This window comes from Ctenocephalides felis, unplaced genomic scaffold (assembly GCF_003426905.1).
Source record: "Ctenocephalides felis isolate EL2017-DRISC unplaced genomic scaffold, ASM342690v1 CF-g0.4_SCAFFOLD_03571, whole genome shotgun sequence".
NCBI lineage: Eukaryota > Metazoa > Arthropoda > Insecta > Siphonaptera > Pulicidae > Ctenocephalides > Ctenocephalides felis.
Window position 1 is genome coordinate 31,410,281 of NW_020539725.1, and position 18,304 is coordinate 31,428,584.

The 18,304-nt window shown below is 29.4% G+C and overlaps 1 protein-coding gene across 1 annotated transcript in view; it reads right to left on the reverse strand.

Moving 5' to 3' along the window:
- Positions 1–17,627, reverse strand: part of LOC113385907 (protein turtle-like) — a 59,925-nt gene extending 42,298 nt beyond the window's left edge. Inside the window, exons 1-2 of the mRNA XM_026623729.1 lie at positions 17,328–17,627; positions 7,053–7,186 (exon numbers count right to left, since the gene is read on the reverse strand). Of these exons, the coding sequence (XP_026479514.1) occupies positions 7,053–7,186; positions 17,328–17,580 (387 nt within the window). The 5' untranslated portion in view covers positions 17,581–17,627. The remainder of the gene's footprint in view (positions 1–7,052; positions 7,187–17,327) is intronic.
- Between the last annotated feature and the right edge of the window lie 677 nt (positions 17,628–18,304).

Consider the following 18,304-nt stretch of genomic DNA (forward strand, 5'->3'; position numbering starts at 1 on the left):
ATATCTCAACCTGCAATGCAGAAATGTTGTCAACATAGATTCACTATTTTTTACCTAACCTAAACTTGAAGCTCAAAGAAACTGACGATAACAAGTAATCGTGTTGAGAAATCTTTTCATGTTGAAGGAAGTTGAGAAAAAGCATCTGTAGTCGATAGCCGAGAGGAAAGTCTGGAACTGCATATGAAGTTGTAAAAAGCACACTGGCACAAAGTATCACAAGGCAAATCAAACAGACAAAGGAGAAGGAAACAGAAGAAATTAACTACTATACTTTTGCTATTTTTCGGAATCATTTCGCAATTTTCTCCCGACCTCTTTTCCGTGACGTTGATTCGCCTATAACACCTACTATATTCATAGTATTGCTATTTGCCATTATATACCGTTACATCTGGAGAGTATACCCCCTTAGTGAAAATGTCGGAAAAAAGGGTTGATTTGTACAAATACACAGACACAAACAGGTTAATAATGCGTCAAGGATGATTTGTGATGTGGGGTTTTGGTTTACATTACAAAGTGCCACTTGCATACATCGGTAACAAGATAGATCGACTTTAACTAGAAGATATATTATGTATTTATACAAAACGAGATGGTGCTAGATAAATATCAGAAAAAGGTGCGCTTAAAAATCTTGATTTAGAAGAGATGCATGTACATTGAATAAATATTTACAGGTGTTTAGTCAATAGCACTTATAAAAGATTTTGAACAACACATTTTAATATGAATAGTATATAATTTTTTGAAAAGTTAATAATATAAATGTCAAAAGTGTGTTCACATTTAGAAGTACGCAATTGAGGTTATTCAGCCAATTAATTTCTATATACAGAAAAAATATACGTTTCAAAAATTTGCAAATGCTCCTCGACAAGAATCAATTGAGACGAATTCATAAAGCAAAAATAACTTTAGTACGTCAAGTGTGCTTCAACATATCAAATAATTTCCATTTTATTTCATGAATTAAGTACGTATAAAGGTACGCGTACATTTCCAGAAAACATATATAATCGTTCCAAAATATCATTATACAAAATAAGTTCAACGATCTGAATATAAAAAAAACAACAATATGAAATTAATCAAAATAACGACAAGAACGCAAGACAAAATTCAAAATATGTATATATGCGAAAATATCTACTACACAGACGAGCAGAATATTATGCATGAAAATAAATAATCTTCCGCTCAAACGATGATGGAGTTTGCATACACACAGGATGTTTGTTTTCATGATTTTTCAATCAAAAAATATTTATTGTTCCTATTAATATAACAATTTTGAAATAAATATTTATTTGAGTTGCGAACGCGGTATTAATTTCATCGAAATACACCCACCATTCTGAAATTAATTTTTCAGAATTTTCACTCTCTTATTATGTTATTATTAAGATAAATGTTTTATACATATGTATTGTGTTGAGCTTCAAACAAGAAATCCTTATTTTCCTTATCCTCATGATTATTATTTACTGCCAACGTTTCGATACTATGTGCGTTCCATCTTCGGGATGTCTTTTAAGAACATGATCTTAAATAAGATAAACATGATGACTTTAGTTGTTGGTTACTAAAGCTATAGAAATTTATTAAATATTAGAGAATTTTCAATGTAACTCCCTAATTTTCAGCTTATTGTATGTATTGTACTGTGTCCAATTCTTAAAGTTTACTTACGTTAATTTTACCAAAGTTCACTTATAATTGTAAATGTATATTGATTGAATTGTTATTATAATTATTAGTGATTGATTGGTTGAATTGAAATCTAAACGATCAAATGAAAAAAATGGGAGAATATATGTATTAACTCGTTAATCGCCTTTATCGTTTTTTTTTGATATTTAAAACGACCGAGCGCTTTTACATATGGCAAAACGACTGGTAAATTTTATTAATATTTACGATAGTACAGTATTGAAGATGAGTTTCAAATAGACATTCTTACAGACAAATTGTTTTGAACGTCACCATTCTTTATAAAATGATCAAAAATTAATATTAAAAATGTATGTCCTTCAATGATCACAAATTTTTATCAAACAAATTGCATAACATACACAATGATATCAAGTTTACAGCCGGTACAGTAGATTGTTTTGAAATCGGTGCCGTCCCGTAAGTGTTAATAAGTTAAAAATGTGTCAACAAAACTTAATATATTAAAGATTTTTTTTAATACAAAACAAAATATAGACGAGAAAAAAATGGTTCATTGTTGAAATTACAATCACGATTCCGAACATTACAAACGATTTTCACAATTGATAATGCTCGGCGTCGAAAAGTTTTTAATGCCTTCTTTTCGAGTGTAAGTGGAACAATTCTCGTTCTGTTGATTTAGAACTCCTCGAAGTCTTGAAAGTGTTCTATAATTAATGCCTCCCGAACCTTTAGTTTTCTTTATACAATCCACCTACTCACAACTAACGTTGAAGTTTGCAATTTATTCCGTACCGTGATTTTCAATCGGCATTCAATTGTGAACTTTTAAAAATATCTTATTCCGTAATTGAACTCTGTTGATTTACACGGAACGAAGAGAAGAAATATTTACGGTCTTCATAACATTCGCTTGCAATTTTGATTTGCAATTCATGTAAATATATAGATTTCAATACCTAATAATTTATGGGTTTTCAATATACTAAAGATACATACAACATATGAAACATGTACATTTATGAGCATATGAGCTTAACATATAAAGATTGCAAATTCAAAGAAATAATCATCCTTTAAATTTATGGCTATAATTTTTAATTGTAACGCTTAAAAAAATAATATACCTAATAACCGTGAAAAAGTATTCTCAAAAATATTATCATCATATTATTAATTCAGATACAAGAATATGGTTAATAAAGAACTGTCGCTATAATTTTCTCTAGATGTTTAAATTTATACTAATTATGTACCTATAATATGTGATTAAATTCAATATTGAAGACCTTGTTCTCCATTATATAAACTTATAGAATTATAATACTTGCAAGTAAAATAAAAAGCTAAAGTTAATGTATGAAAATATTGTATCTCACGTACAAATCTACTATCGTAAAAGAGAAAAGCAAACAAAAAGTTAAAGTAACTCTTAGTAAGTTAGGTGGATGATTGAAAAGACAACACTTCGCTCTATCCTTAAGTAAATTTTAACTACTCTTTACGATTATCGGTAAAAGTTTTGAAATTCGTACATAATTTTAATAAACTCTATAAGATACTTTGTGTCAATTTTATAGTTGAATACGGCGGAAGTGAATAAAACTTGTAGTTTAAACAAGAAATTAGTTTTATCAATTAATATTATCAGAATATTATAGCCAAACAGAGCCACATTTCATATTTCAATGAAAATTATATCCTGACATCTGTATTCCGTATATATCTAAATACCGCTCAGTTAGTTAGTCTCTATTTATGTTTTATTTTTATTAATTTTGGAATGCTGGTTCACAAATGTAATGATGGTATTGATATTTAAATGTTTCGCATTATTTTACTTATTAATGGTAAACCTATAAAATAAATTCGAAGAAATACGTTACCGTTTGTTACTAGATGCTTTTAATTTTCGTTCTGGCTGGTTATTTCTTATCTTATTTAATTTGCTTATTTTATAATTCAAACAATTCATAAAGCTACCATATAAATATGAGTATTATATATGTATATATTTATATATAACAATAACTCAAAAAAGCTCCATCTACGATCTCTATTTTTATTATTCTTTACGGCCATTGCATTATAAAATGTAATTTATGAAACAGTAAAACCGGCACGTATATCGCAATGTTGCGAATCATAAAACCGTTGTGAGCGGCTAGTAATATGGGTGTATAAATATTTTACAGTAAAATCATAAAATTGAAAATGAAATAATAATACTCATAGTCGTCTGACGTCTATAGACGGGGAGAAACATGTCCAAAAAATGAGAATGCGAGAAGTTGAGCGAATTCAGCTCAACTTTTTATAGTAATGTAAAATTCTTTTATAAAACTAATAATTGAATATAATTACAAAAATTTAACAATATGAAAATTTTATTAGTGTTTTCCGCAGTATAGACACTGCTGTAAGGGCCACGGAGCTGCCTAGTAGCAATACTGAACGGACCAGGCGCAACAGCATATCTTAATATTTTCCTATCATTACCAATAAAAATGTATTTAAAAGTTAAAAATTGTACTCCCAAAAAATATGAAAATTATAATAATTACAATAAAATGTTGGAATTCTGAATAATTTACCTCGAAGCGATAAATATTGAATCATGGGTTGACTCACTAAATGTAGTTTATAGACGACATCCCTACAAACAGGTTGTCATACGGATGTCGTCTATAGACGACGCTCTTAAAGAAAAGGTTAATCCACTTAAAATATTTTTATTATCATGTTAATAGAAGCCACGTTTTGACTGCTTCCACATTTAAAATAAAATTATTATTTGGTTTTAGTACAATATTTACAAAAGTCAATGTAACATTCAGTGTAAGTTTCAGCAAGGTGCAAAAATTAACAGTGATTTTATTTTTAAATTGGTTGTGATATCCGAAATTTTATTAAATCACGTCCATAAAGGTAGTCAAATGATCATACTTTAATCGTAATATAGGATGAAATCTATAGCATCCACGTAAAGTACTACGCTTCTCTTTTACACAATGTGCTTGCCTAAGCCGGGAAAATATAAGATATATAAGAATACAAAAATACCAAAAAAATCAGCTATAATCTTGATAGGTACAATAATTATAAAAACGTAAGGTTATATCAAGTTAAATATAAAATAATTGACTTTAAAATTTGAATGCTATAACACTCATGACATTTTGCATCGCAATAAAAATGTATGCTATAGCATTCACGTTCGCTAACATGTTAATATTTGTATCTCGACTTTAGACCCTAAGTACTATCTGCAGCCCTGATAACATCAGCAGCCGCTATCGTTCGTCTCTAAACAGACTGTTGAAGAAAAGTAATGTGTGCTAGTATAACTCCATCATCATTTTTCTCTGCGGAATAATACACTCTTTCCTGTCATTATTTCCTTTTGCGATGTGCTACGTATAGAACGCGGCGGCGCTTATAACGAGCTTCCGAGACTGTTATGGAGAAAAACGCTTGTTTTTCCTTCCCGCGATCTAGGTACGTCTTGGGTGTTATATTTTACTACGAGTGGACCGCCAGCGGTAATGATCGCCGGGAAAATCGCTCACAAATGGTGCGATAGTAGTACTCTGACGGGGTTATGAGTTATAGGAAAGAAATTCGATGGTGTATGATTTTGGGATTATATATTAATCCAACGGGAAAAATGCATTTGTTTCACATATTTAATTATGCTTCTTGCAAATGAAATTAGATCAGCTCCAGAATAATAAATAAATTAAGAAAACCGACTAGAAAAGCACATTTAAGGGGGTATCCTAGTGTAGAACGATGAATTTTAGGTCATTTTTGAAGTGTCGTAAAAGAAAGCAATGAATGTTTTTACTATCATTTTTTTTATCACTTGATTATTAACATTATTAAAATACAAAACAAAAATTAAAAAATAAAAAAGTTGAAAATTGTAAAAACTGGCAGCTTATAAAGTGGGTGGTCTCAAAAAATTAGCACCTCAGTCTTGACATGATTTCAGCCCTCCTAGCCATCGGCAATGCAAAAAATAAAAAGATTATTAATCTACAATGATGTCGCAATCGCCCGAACTATCAATGAGTGAAATTTTTTCTTTTACAAATTGGCGACTGTTTGAACAAAAGTGTTTTTTTTACTGTTTTTTTGAGTTGTTCAAATTTTTTAAAAATAGTAAAACTTGGAATTTGGGGATAATCCTAGTTCGGGCTATAGATAAGTCTATAAACAAGACACTCAAATATTTCAAATGAATCGGTCGATTAAAACTCGAGAAATCGTGTCAACAGTACTGAAAAAGTCTCTTCTGAGAAAAACGCATTTAAAGTTTTGCGTGAAGCCAAACCAGTATGGAGACCGAGACAGTAAAATGCCTATATCTCCAAAAATAATTCAAATTTTCAAAAACACTCTCGTACCTATATTCTTAGATTGTTATACTTTGAAAATATGAAATAAAAAAAAAACGATTTTTTTGAATTTCTACACTGGAATACCCCCTTAATACATTTTTCTATGTAATATCAAGAATTCATTGTTTGATACAACTTAATATTTCATTTTTAATTAATTTATTTAGAACATACATATTGAAGTATGTATAACAATTGATTTTAGATCATAACAATTTGTATAAAATATTTAGGACTACAAAAAAAAATTTCAAGATTTTAAAGATTTAAGGAGGTGTGAGACTGCTTAAAATATAAATTTACAGCATTTTTTGATATTCTCTATTTAAAAAAAATAGTAAAAACCAGAACTTGGGGGTGTGTTCATATTGATGAAAAGTCTATAAAAAAGACTATGAAATACATGTAAATCGGTACTGTATAAGTTGAGAAATCGTGAGTATAGTATGGCAAAAGAGAGTTTTCAGGAAAATGAAGTTTCGCGAATGCATGAAATAGAGAATGGTCAAACAACTATATCTCCAAAAATGATGTAAATTTTGAAAAATCTTCATACACATACACATATTCTTGAAGAGTTAAACTTTGCAAATATAAAAAAATCGATGTCTTGAAACTTCTAGACTAGAATAGCCACGCAGGTGAATAAGTTCATATATTTATTTATGTTTAGTTTATTTCGTTATTCTGGTTTATTTTCACCTAGAAGTACTAAAAATATGTCTATAATCGCTACTAATTATTATAGAAAAACAAAAACGTTTAATCCACTCGCAGAAAATACCTATACGCTTACGTACCCCAATAGAGCAGTTTTTCCATAACAGAATCTCGATAAGCTCAGCGAGCAATAGGAACAAAAAATTCAAAACAAATAGTCAAAAACCAAAAACAAAAATAAAGGAGAGAGAGAAACATCTGTGTTTACGGTTAGTATCAGCATTGTGTATCGGATTTAGTATTTCGTACCGTTTCGCCTACCTTCTTCTCCCACTGCAGCACGTAGGGCACTGGATGGTCGCCCGGGAACTCGACGTGGCAATTGAACACGACGCTTTCGCCGAGGATCGCCGTGATGTGGACCGCATCTTGGAAACCGTGAGCTGGAAAAAAATATGATAGTAGATTAGTTTATTAATATCATGATGCCAGTAGTTCAGTTTTACAATAAATTTGTTTTTGTTATGACTAAAGGCTTTTTTCTTCGAGGCATATGATCAATGTATCTTACATAAAATAAATGAAATATCCAAAAAGTAAAAAAAAATGTAGTGTTAACGGGTTGTACAAAATGTTGGTTATCATCACCACTTTAATAAACTAGTTGTTGCTAAAACAAGTTCTGGATTAAGAAAATTATTATCCAATCGTAACAAATCTGTAAGATTCTATCACGTGAAATTTTGTTTTCAAACCACAGATTTGTGAGTTGTTCATTGAATCATAATCAAAACTGTATATTTTCTGGTTCACATAAGAATAAAATTAATAAAACAGTAATAAATAAATAAACATTAATTAATTAAACAATACTGACTAAATGAAAAGCAACCTAAATATCAATATAATATACGAAAACTGTATGTAACACATAAAGCAGCGCATGAGAGAACTTTAAATTTCAAATTAAATGCCACTGATACAGCATACGTATATATTCGAAAAGCTCATTCAAATATGAACTGCGAAACTAGTCGTTTGTCTAGATACATATTTGAATATATCTATCGTCGTATACACATCACATACTATGTTTATTTATTCGACCGACATTTTCATAATATGGCGCCGTTCTCGCGCTGTATAAACATCGAGGAAATTGCAAAATCTAACGGGAAACGTTTAAATTGCATTTTATTCATATTTTGAAATGTTATTACATCACATGATATAAATGTCTCGACGTTATAAATATCTAAGAGGCGATGCCGCTTCAGGTGAGCTAGAGGTATAAGGTAGTAATAGCATTTTGCATTATGAATTTAGATGTAATTACATTTTACCTAGGAAAATATATAGCAAAGAGTAAAAAGAGCGCGATGATATTTTTAATGAAGGAGAAAAATGTCGATGGAAAATTTCAAGCACGACTACGGCGTTAGATTACAGTAATTTTCGTGTTATGAAAATTGCACTGTAAGGAAAATATGTATTATAAATTATTGTCGCGTTTCTTATTTTCATATAAGGTGATATATATATATATATATATATATATATATATACTATGATTACTTAGGAAGAAAAAAGCATCATATGGTATTACAACTTCAACAAAATGGGAAGCCATTTTTATTAACAATATGGTGGAGACGCCAATACTTTAAAAGTAAAGTCAATTATTGGTAAAAAGTTAATAATACATATAAATATTAATTATACGAATAAAGATTGTAAAATGTTCAAATACTACAATATACTATTTTCTTCGATTTCAACAAACTTACACCTGACTACATTAAATAGCAACATCTCCCCCAATTTTCCGAGACAATTACTCTTTGCAAAGTACGTTATTTATATTGGTGAATTAGCGGAACTCAATTTATTCGAAAAAGACACAAAACATGCCTCTCACGTATTCAGAACTGGCTAATGTTTTAGGTGGCGATAGAAACAATGTGTATAATTTGAAGCACTTAGCGTACTCGATTTAATCAGCACAACTTTGTATATAAATCAACCAGTTACAGTAATTTATAGCTAACAGTGTGAAAGCTTTCAGTGTCTACGTGAACTTCAGTTTCAGTGGAAATGCACGCTCTCTCATTGGCTCCGTTTATCAATGCTTTATCTAATTTTCCAATGCAACAATTGCATGTTGCGCGCTAGAGCTTTCGAAAGCTCGTCTTGAAAAGCTGAGATGGAGGCGCAAAGTCTGTGATAGAAACAACACAGTTCAAACTCGTTAAAAGTTACAGACGCAACTCAAATAATTATACATAAATAATTACACTAAACAAATATTTCACAAAGAAATTATTATTGAATGTTACTGGAATTCAATGTATATGTATATATGTCGAAATTGATCAAAATGATTTGATCAATTGAACGTGTTGCATTTCATATAGAAACAATGATTAAAGTAATCATTTTTCAAAAGTTCATATTACATGTAGTAATTACTAGTAATTAAAATGTAATGAAAAAATACAAACCGGCGATATATTGATAAAACACAAAGCTAAAAATGTGCAGGTAATAATTGCAGTCATTTAATTATATTTAAATTGAATTTTTAATAAAACTAATGAAATATTTTAATAAAATAAAAAAATATATGAAGTAGTTATTTTTTACTAAACTTTTATTGATAGGCTAATAATTTATATCTAATCAACTAATATTCTCATATTATGCTTATAAACTTCGTAATTTCAACGAACTTTTTTGACTTTATTTTAAACTCGATACCACTTAAGTTTTGGTTTTCACAATGTTATATTTGTACTCAAATTCAATATAGTCCTATATAAAATGTAAAAAATATTCCAAATTTGCAAAAAGTTCTCTGCGCTGTACTATTAAAACTGTATTTATTTTTGTAATATTTAACTTATTAGTATGTAGCAAGAATATATAAATTTTAGTGTTTGATCTTTTGTAGTACAATTGAAATATGGAATCTACAAGAAGTTTCAAGGTGGTGTGCAAATATTATTCACAAAAGAAATAATGTTTACTAATAATAAAATTATTTATCATTATTTTATTTTACAAACGATTTCACTGGCTAAATATATCATATTATTCTAAGGCTTATGTAGATAACAGATTTTTTTGTTTTTACTCTTTGAATATAATTAAAATTCAATATATCCAGTCAATTATTCATATTTGAAAGAGGGTGCGAGTAGTCAATACAAATTAGGACTTAAAAATATATTTTATTATATCTTAGGTCGATATACCAGGAAATGTGTCGAAACTAGGTACATAAATTGATTGCACAAGGAGTATCCTTAATTTCTAAGATATGCCGATATAATAATTGGAAGGTCTGAAGGCATGAAGATTTTCACTTGAAAAGACTAAATCTCTATTTGCGATTTCAATAACTTGATAATTTAAAGCTATGATAAGTTAAAATAACTCTTTTTATCAGTTTTTTATAAAAATTGTATTTGTGTGGGATGAGATGATTATTATGTTGCAGCCTTGCAGCAATATGAAATAAAATATATTAAAAGGGTAAAAGCATAAACTAAAATATTGATGTAATTCTAGCAAATATGCTATCAGATCCGCGGGCCGTTTTATTAACGTTCTCGTATATTTACTATTCGATGCGCGCAAATTCATCAGTTGGGACATTCATACATTGACTATTTGATAAATATTCGCATGGGCAACGGGATAATAGCCACTACATGATTGATACAACCGACGCATGGCGGATTCCTATTTAGAGATCAATTTCATGGATAAAATACGTGCCCGTTTTACTTGTTCGCATATGGTTCATGATTTCGATCCGAGCGTAAACAAAAAATGTTAAAAAATATGATTCCGCATGAATAATGAACGTCGAAATTCATCAGTTAGCGAATACGCTGAGTGAGATATATTCTGTATTTACACTTTTGTTTAATATTTCATCAATGCTTTGTGTGCTCGTGTTACTATTATACATCGCTTCAAATGAGTGTTATATGTGCTAAATGAATTTGAACAATTCAACCGCCAATTTTAATAATTATAGCTCTAGGTTGTACTTAAAACTCATATTTAGGTTGTATTTAAAAGCTTATTTTCGTGAGACAACTTAAAAAAAAAAATCTTGCAGTTAAGGTCAATACTGTCACCCCGTTTCGGCTTGACGTCAAGATCGTCAGGCGGAACACCCTCCATATATACATATAAATTAGAGTGGTCCTTAATATGGACATTTTCAAATTTCCTTGCCTCCAAGAGCTCAACTGGTTCTAAATTGATAAAAAACATTTCTCTGAAAGTTTTAGCTCTTAATATTAACTTTTAGATAGAGCGCAATTCAATCAAACTTCGTATGGAAATAGCATGGAAAAAAAGTTGAAAATTAAAAAAAAAATTTTTAGGTATAACTTAGTGACAATTGTGTTAAAAGTGAAAACACGTGTCATTTTTTATTGAAAATTCGACGCTGTGCAAAATTTTTGAAATTTTTTTTATGCTATTTCCATACAAAACTTTGATTGAATTGCGCTCTATCTAAAAGACAATATTAAGAGCTAAAACTTTATCAATTTGAAACCATTTGAGCCCTTGGGAGCAAAGAAATTCGAAAATGTCCATATTAAGGACCACCCTAATATATATATATATATATATATATATATATATATATATTACATATATATGTACTTATATATAAGGGAATGTGTGTGTTTAGAAATATACATTTCCCAGCAATCGTTATTCCGGTTGTATATCTCCTAAAATATTTTCATATGAAAAATTCATGCCGCGCATCGTTCAATATTTCTTAGTCACGGTTATTTAGGCAAAGCTTTAATATATCTGAAAGTTTTGAAGTGAATTGAACGTTTTCACATTCGAACACCTACAGATCGGTCTACCTACACATTTCTATATATTCCATATATATAATAACCTTTAAAAGTTTTGGTTTATAGATTCAGATGCAGAATGTGCAATATTTTCCGTTTTCACACTTGGCGTGGTGTTCGATCAAGTGGAAAACATATCAGAAGCAATGCACACCCTCCATCTCTGCCATAATGCAGCAATAAAATAAAACGTGGCGAATACGTGATATTTGTCGAGAACTTTATATTTTTCTGCGGCAACAATGATTTTGATATGTGTATTGCTTTCACTTGACTTTAATACTTCAAACACAAAATTAATATATATGAAATTATTGTGAAATATTCAACAAATAACTATGGTTTATGTTATTATCTACGGCATTATCTCTATGACATGTAATTATGTTACATGTATAGGTAATATGTTAAAATGGTTTTCATCAAAACTTCTTGTAATAATATAAATATTTTGGAAAGGGTGATATTTGGAAAGCTTATTGATATAATAAAATTATAATAGATCATATTTTAAAATAATTAATAATAATATTTAAATAATTAATTAATTTAATTAATTAATTAATAGTAATATTTTTATTCAAATTCCTTAGCTTGTAATAGATTGAAGTAATATTATCTAAGATAAGTATTTTTCGAATATCTCTATATTCTTAATAATGAGAAAAGAAATAACTCTAATTATTCTTGTAATCTCGAGTTTTCGTTTGTTGAGATTCGACCAACAACTTACTGATACGTCAGCATCTCACTCAACAACAATAAATCAATTTTAGTTAGATTTCACCTTTTATTTACAAAGTCTAAATTTATAAAGTTATTATAAGTTAGTTACACAAATATTCATAACCATTTATCTACAAAGTAATAAGCTTTACATTAAAAATTTATATATAGCGAGACAAAAGAGAGTTTAAAATGTAAATGCTTTTATAACAAACTCATTTATAAAATTTTGCATCACAAAAGTTGAACAATATTTAATGAACAAATTGCAATAATGTACCACGATACAAAGCAGCCTGCTATCGTACGCAGTTCAAAACTAAAGACAATTGTGTAGTTGCAGTCGAATAGAAAACAAACAAACAATGTACACAATTCGCTCCTTAGAGAAATATATATGTATGAAATTCAATTTATACATCGAAATATAGGAACAGGATAGTTAACGATAAAGTTTGTAGTATGCTTTCAATATTCAGTTACCGATTTGGCCGAATATGTTACGATTACATGAATTACTAAAGGGCTTAAAATACTTCAATTTAACCAGCTCGCTCCTGAATGTTAATATTAAATGAAACTAATTTCACATGGTTAATATCACTCTAATATATATTGGGTCAAATATAATTTGCAAATAAACCAATATGAATGGTATCATAATAACATTTATCAATCATTCAACAATAACAGCAATTTGGCAAGATGTGAATGCTCAAAAATCAATTCGTGTCTGTTCTGTAATCTGTATTCTTTTAAAACGTCATATTTTGAAATTCTAAAAAATCTTATTTATCAATATTAATTCAAAAAATTCATATAAAACTACGCAATAAAAATTTATGTCTAAAAACAACATTTAGCATATCAAAACCACTTTGGCTCAGGACGCTTTTGCCCAAGAATTTGAAGAAATTCATATCATAAGTAATTTAGTTCGATCATAATTTCACTTTTATGAAGAAACTTGAAAAATGTATTTGAAAAAAAAAACTTCAATAAATAAAATGTTTTATACGTTGTATAAAATATGCTCTAAATAAAATATTTTCACAAAAACATTTTTTTTTTAATTTCAATAATTATTACAACTGTTAAATAATTAACATCTAGTAATATTGTTATACAATAACATAAATTTAAACAAAAACATGAACAAAACCTTTATGCAAATTGTTGAACCAATTCCTGAAGAAATACCATTATCGATTATTATCTTTATTTTACAATAAACTATACTGAATTAACAAATTTATCAATTTATTACCCTGCATAACAACTCGAAAACAAAACTTTAATTAATGCAGATGCATCTATAAATAATAAAATGGTACTTTACCGCCGAGGCAATAACTCGAACTTTTTTCTATAAGACATTTTCTTGAAGAGCCGCTCAATCATAAAAACCGTCGTAATATAAAACTTCAGAAATAAAAGAGGAACATCTTGAATATGTAAATATAAAATCATAAATATTGAAAAGGAGAAATATCAAAGTAAGTAAAATTCGTAATTAATTAGAGTTCTATCGACGCTCACAACGATTCACAAAGGAGCACTTACTACGATGGTCTTGAACGATATCTCTTGGAAAAAGGGAGGTTTTCTTGTGTTCATTATTTTTAATTATAATATAATCTTGTGTAAGATATTTCTTCTGGATTAATAAAATTATTGACAAATATTTTTCGATAATACAAAATTGTTAATGCATTGCGAACATGTATTTTTTAAAGCTACAAGTTGATTCATGCTAATTACTTAAAAATGAAATGCTCTATAAAACCATTTTCATGTTCGATAGATTTCACAAAGATAAAAATACAAATATAGAAATGAGTTCATGAAAAAATGCATAAAAAAAGCTGAATTACTATTATTAGAAAATCTCAAAAATATATAAATCAATATATCTATAAATTAAACCATTGATTTTGACAGTAAATACTAACTAACGCTTATGCGATAATAGTTATCGTTAAATTTATCATTAAGTTGGTTTTTCATGAATTTCCGTTCAAATAAGCTCAAATATTATAATATAGTAAAATCTCACTAAACCAACACTTAGACATCCAGTAATCCGACACCCTCGCGACCGAAGTGCTGAACAATTTTTGAAATTTTTGGGAAATGTTAACGAAATTTCCAATGTCATATAATAAAAGTTATGATTGTTTCACTATATTCCAGCAATATAGAGATTCCAATCAACCGACACCCCCTGATTTTTAATTCTGTCGGATTAGAGAGATTCTACGATCTTTACCATAAACTAATCAGCAGAATTCTTAACTATGGATTCATAATTTTTGGATAAAACAACTAATTATGGGTGTATTGCTTACTGCAATTTTCTAAAAAATTATGCGTCGCGAAATGCCTTTTGATTTTTTTGAATCGGTGCAGCCGTTTATGAGAAATCATCAACATAAGGTTAAATTTTGGCCAATATTGTAAAATACATACATCAAAATTTTAACGAATTTGGGTTTTAAACGATTCAGAAAGACTTTGCCGTCAAATGAAACGTAGGATAGCGATCCTTCTCACGCAGTCAAATAATATATACCTATAATAATATATAGCTGAATGTACTGTGTATAGTTTGCTATGAAAAATAAACAAAAAAAAGAAACGTCAAGGGAACATAAGTCAAATTTTCTGGCAAAAACATAAACTCTCCTTCAAAAATAAGGTAAAACATTATACAATAAAGTTGAAGATCAGCAGCTCGTACATGCAAAGTGTTAAAAACGATACAATATTAAGACGTTATACTACTATATCATCTCTCCTCGATAATATTCAACATGTCCATTTCATATATTTCCAAACAATTACAGAAACAACTCTCAGGAGTCCCTAGCAATTGGAGATCCTTACGCAAGGTCGTGCCGGATCAAAGACGGGATTTGTCCGCATTGATGAAATCGAAGCGATAACAGACCGAGCCCGGCGGATTAATTTGCATCGCAGGCATGTACAACGTTAATGTAATGACACGGGGTTTAGTCAACGTTCTGGATATCAACCCTGGACTAGAAATTATGTAATGGTATTTGACAGGATTTATGGACGTTTAGAAATCCACGAATTGTAGTCAAAGGGTTGGTCGATAGTAACAAAATAGTTTCCTAATACATCTTAAGATTTAACTTGTAAATTCTGATTTTCTATTTAAGAAAACAAGTTAGTCTCACTCGTCGGTATGTGCCTAGAGCGACTGGACCTGAATCAGTGGTACCAGGTTCGATCCCGCTTCGAGAAGCCTGATGTCAAGCAGTAGTGGCATTACTTGGAAGTATAGATAGCAATATTTTCAAGTGAAAATAACCCTCATGCGGTATGCATCAATAAAATATTTACCTTTTTACAGAAATTGTAATAATAAACTTGAAAACCCGACGTATATTAGTAGTTAGTAGTATTGGATCAAATTGGCCCAAACAGCTTTTAGGACCCTTAAGCTCAAATTGTTGTTCCAAAAAAAGAAACAAATAAAATTGGATGGGAAAAAATGGGATTTTTAATATACGTACCCACTATTAAATTGCATTTGAATATGTTATACGATGACAGTAGATTTTAATTTATTATTTTATTTTATGTTAAAGGGCACAACTAGTGTAACCGCCTAAAAAAAAGGTGATTTTTGGGAATTTATATAAAAATTCCGGCCTTCTACGTGGATGAAATTAAAAAAAAAATCTAGTTAAACTAGATAATATTGTCTGTAAAATGAACTACGATAAACAAAAATAATCAAAAATTGACAAAATGACGGCGTTTTTTCAAAAAAGTCGAATTTTACCCAAAATTTTGGTCGTTTTTGGACTGCCAAAATTCGATTTTTGATCCGATCAAAAAATCGATAGTTCATTTTACGGAGAACTATATACAGAAGATGTAAAAAAAATTTGATAGTGATCGGATCATTTGTTTTTGAGTAATCGCTGCAGCAAATTCGGAAAATGCTGATTCGAGAAAAACGCGTTTAAAGATTAAATGATCGCTATACTATATACTATGTATATATATATACTCTTTAAATGGCTGTAACTCAAAAACTATTTAAATTATCGAATTAAAATTTTGGTATATTATTTTTAAAGGTATAACCTATCGAAATATGGAAAAATTGAAAATTAGATTTTTTGAAAATTTCACACTAGTTGTGCCTCTTAAATTATAAAGTAAGTTATTTAAATTCATGAAAAATTATTAACTATTTTTACTTCCAAAAAATGCCAGTTATCTAACCATTTTTATTCATTTCATAAACAATCTCCATCACAATCAATTTTACTCAAGTGTACGTAAAACTCTCAAGCGTGGGTTGATAATAAAAGATGATCTTGAGTTTTCATTTGATAAAGGATTTTGGGCCAACATGAAGGACCACCATAAGCTCAAAAGAAAAGGTTATCAATAACCTTTCAATATACGATTCTATCAAGGATTTTTCCAAGTGATAGATGTTGTGAGAAAATGGAAGAGTCACGGATTTATTTTAAATCCATTTATATGCCAATAAATAAATAAGGGACAATAGGCTAAAAAAATTTATAAAATTAAATTTGAGAAATCAATTTGACGTACTTTATATTTTATGATATGATTCATAACTAGCATAATAAAAAATGTTATAATTATTTTAATTTACGACACAAAATCTATTGATTTTAAAGACTTGACATAATAATGTAATCTTTAAGTGTACAGAAAATCTATCATATATTTAAAAAAATATATGAAATATATGAAAAATATATGTACGACGTTTCTAAAGCTTCGTTTCGATGCTTTTAGTTTAATTATATCAATATAGTTGTTTGAGTAACTTACAATATCATGTATTGGCTAAAAGCTTATTGCTGTTATTTTATTCGAGCAATACAGGAAGTCAAAATTTCACATTTAATACAATAATAATCAAAATTTATTAACAATTTATTTTACTCACGTTCGTTTGCTGAAACCGCTGTGAATAACGCCGCGAAAAACACGGCGCTGCAAAAGAAAGTGGAAAGCGTCTTCCTGCTTGTCAGCTGCTCTTTGTGATCTGTCGATCTTTCTTTAATGAAACTTTTAGAGTAACAATAGGTTTGCTTCGGTTCACAGAACTTCGGCGTCCTGTTAACTTCTGCTCCAGTTCTACTTCTGCTTCTGCTTCTGCTACTGCTGCATGCGACCAGTTGGCCCGCGAGCTCGCCCATCCTCTGCTCCCATAGTCACCGACATCAGCGCTTCCGCATGGCACAGGTCGGTCACCTGGAAAAGATACATTATTTATGACATTTTGCTCATAATGGAAATATATTACATACACTAAAATTCCGCTAACACGTTTTTTCAGGAATCGGATCAAAAACACGCCGTATGAGAGAAAGCGTATTATGTGGGATAGACAAATTTGCTATGTTATGGTATCGGTTGAGGAACCGCATGAGTCGGTAGTTACAAACCTTCAAAAAATCTTTCGATAGATACACATAATATTAACCTCTGAAACATAACCTCAAAATGTAACATTGTCAAATATATCATTAGTTCGACTTCACGTATATGTTATCAAAGTGCACTAATTTCCTGTCACTTTTGAAGTCGAAATGATGTTATATTCTGGCGTTCATAAAACTCAGACTGTATTTCTTACACACCAACGTCAAAAATTTTCAACGTACTCCACGTTTTGCACCAATAACAAAACTGACTTCAATAATAATACTTAGACGTACATTAACCCCACAAGATATGTACCCATGGGCATGGGTCATACATATATCTCGTACATCAGGAAGGCTACTAACCCTTCAATTCTAATATACTTTACATTACAATATATTTACATCTGGGAATTATATTTAAATTTTAACCAAATTAAATTTAATCATAATTATCACCATTAAGGTACACTGCTTAACCCCTAAATTATTTGTT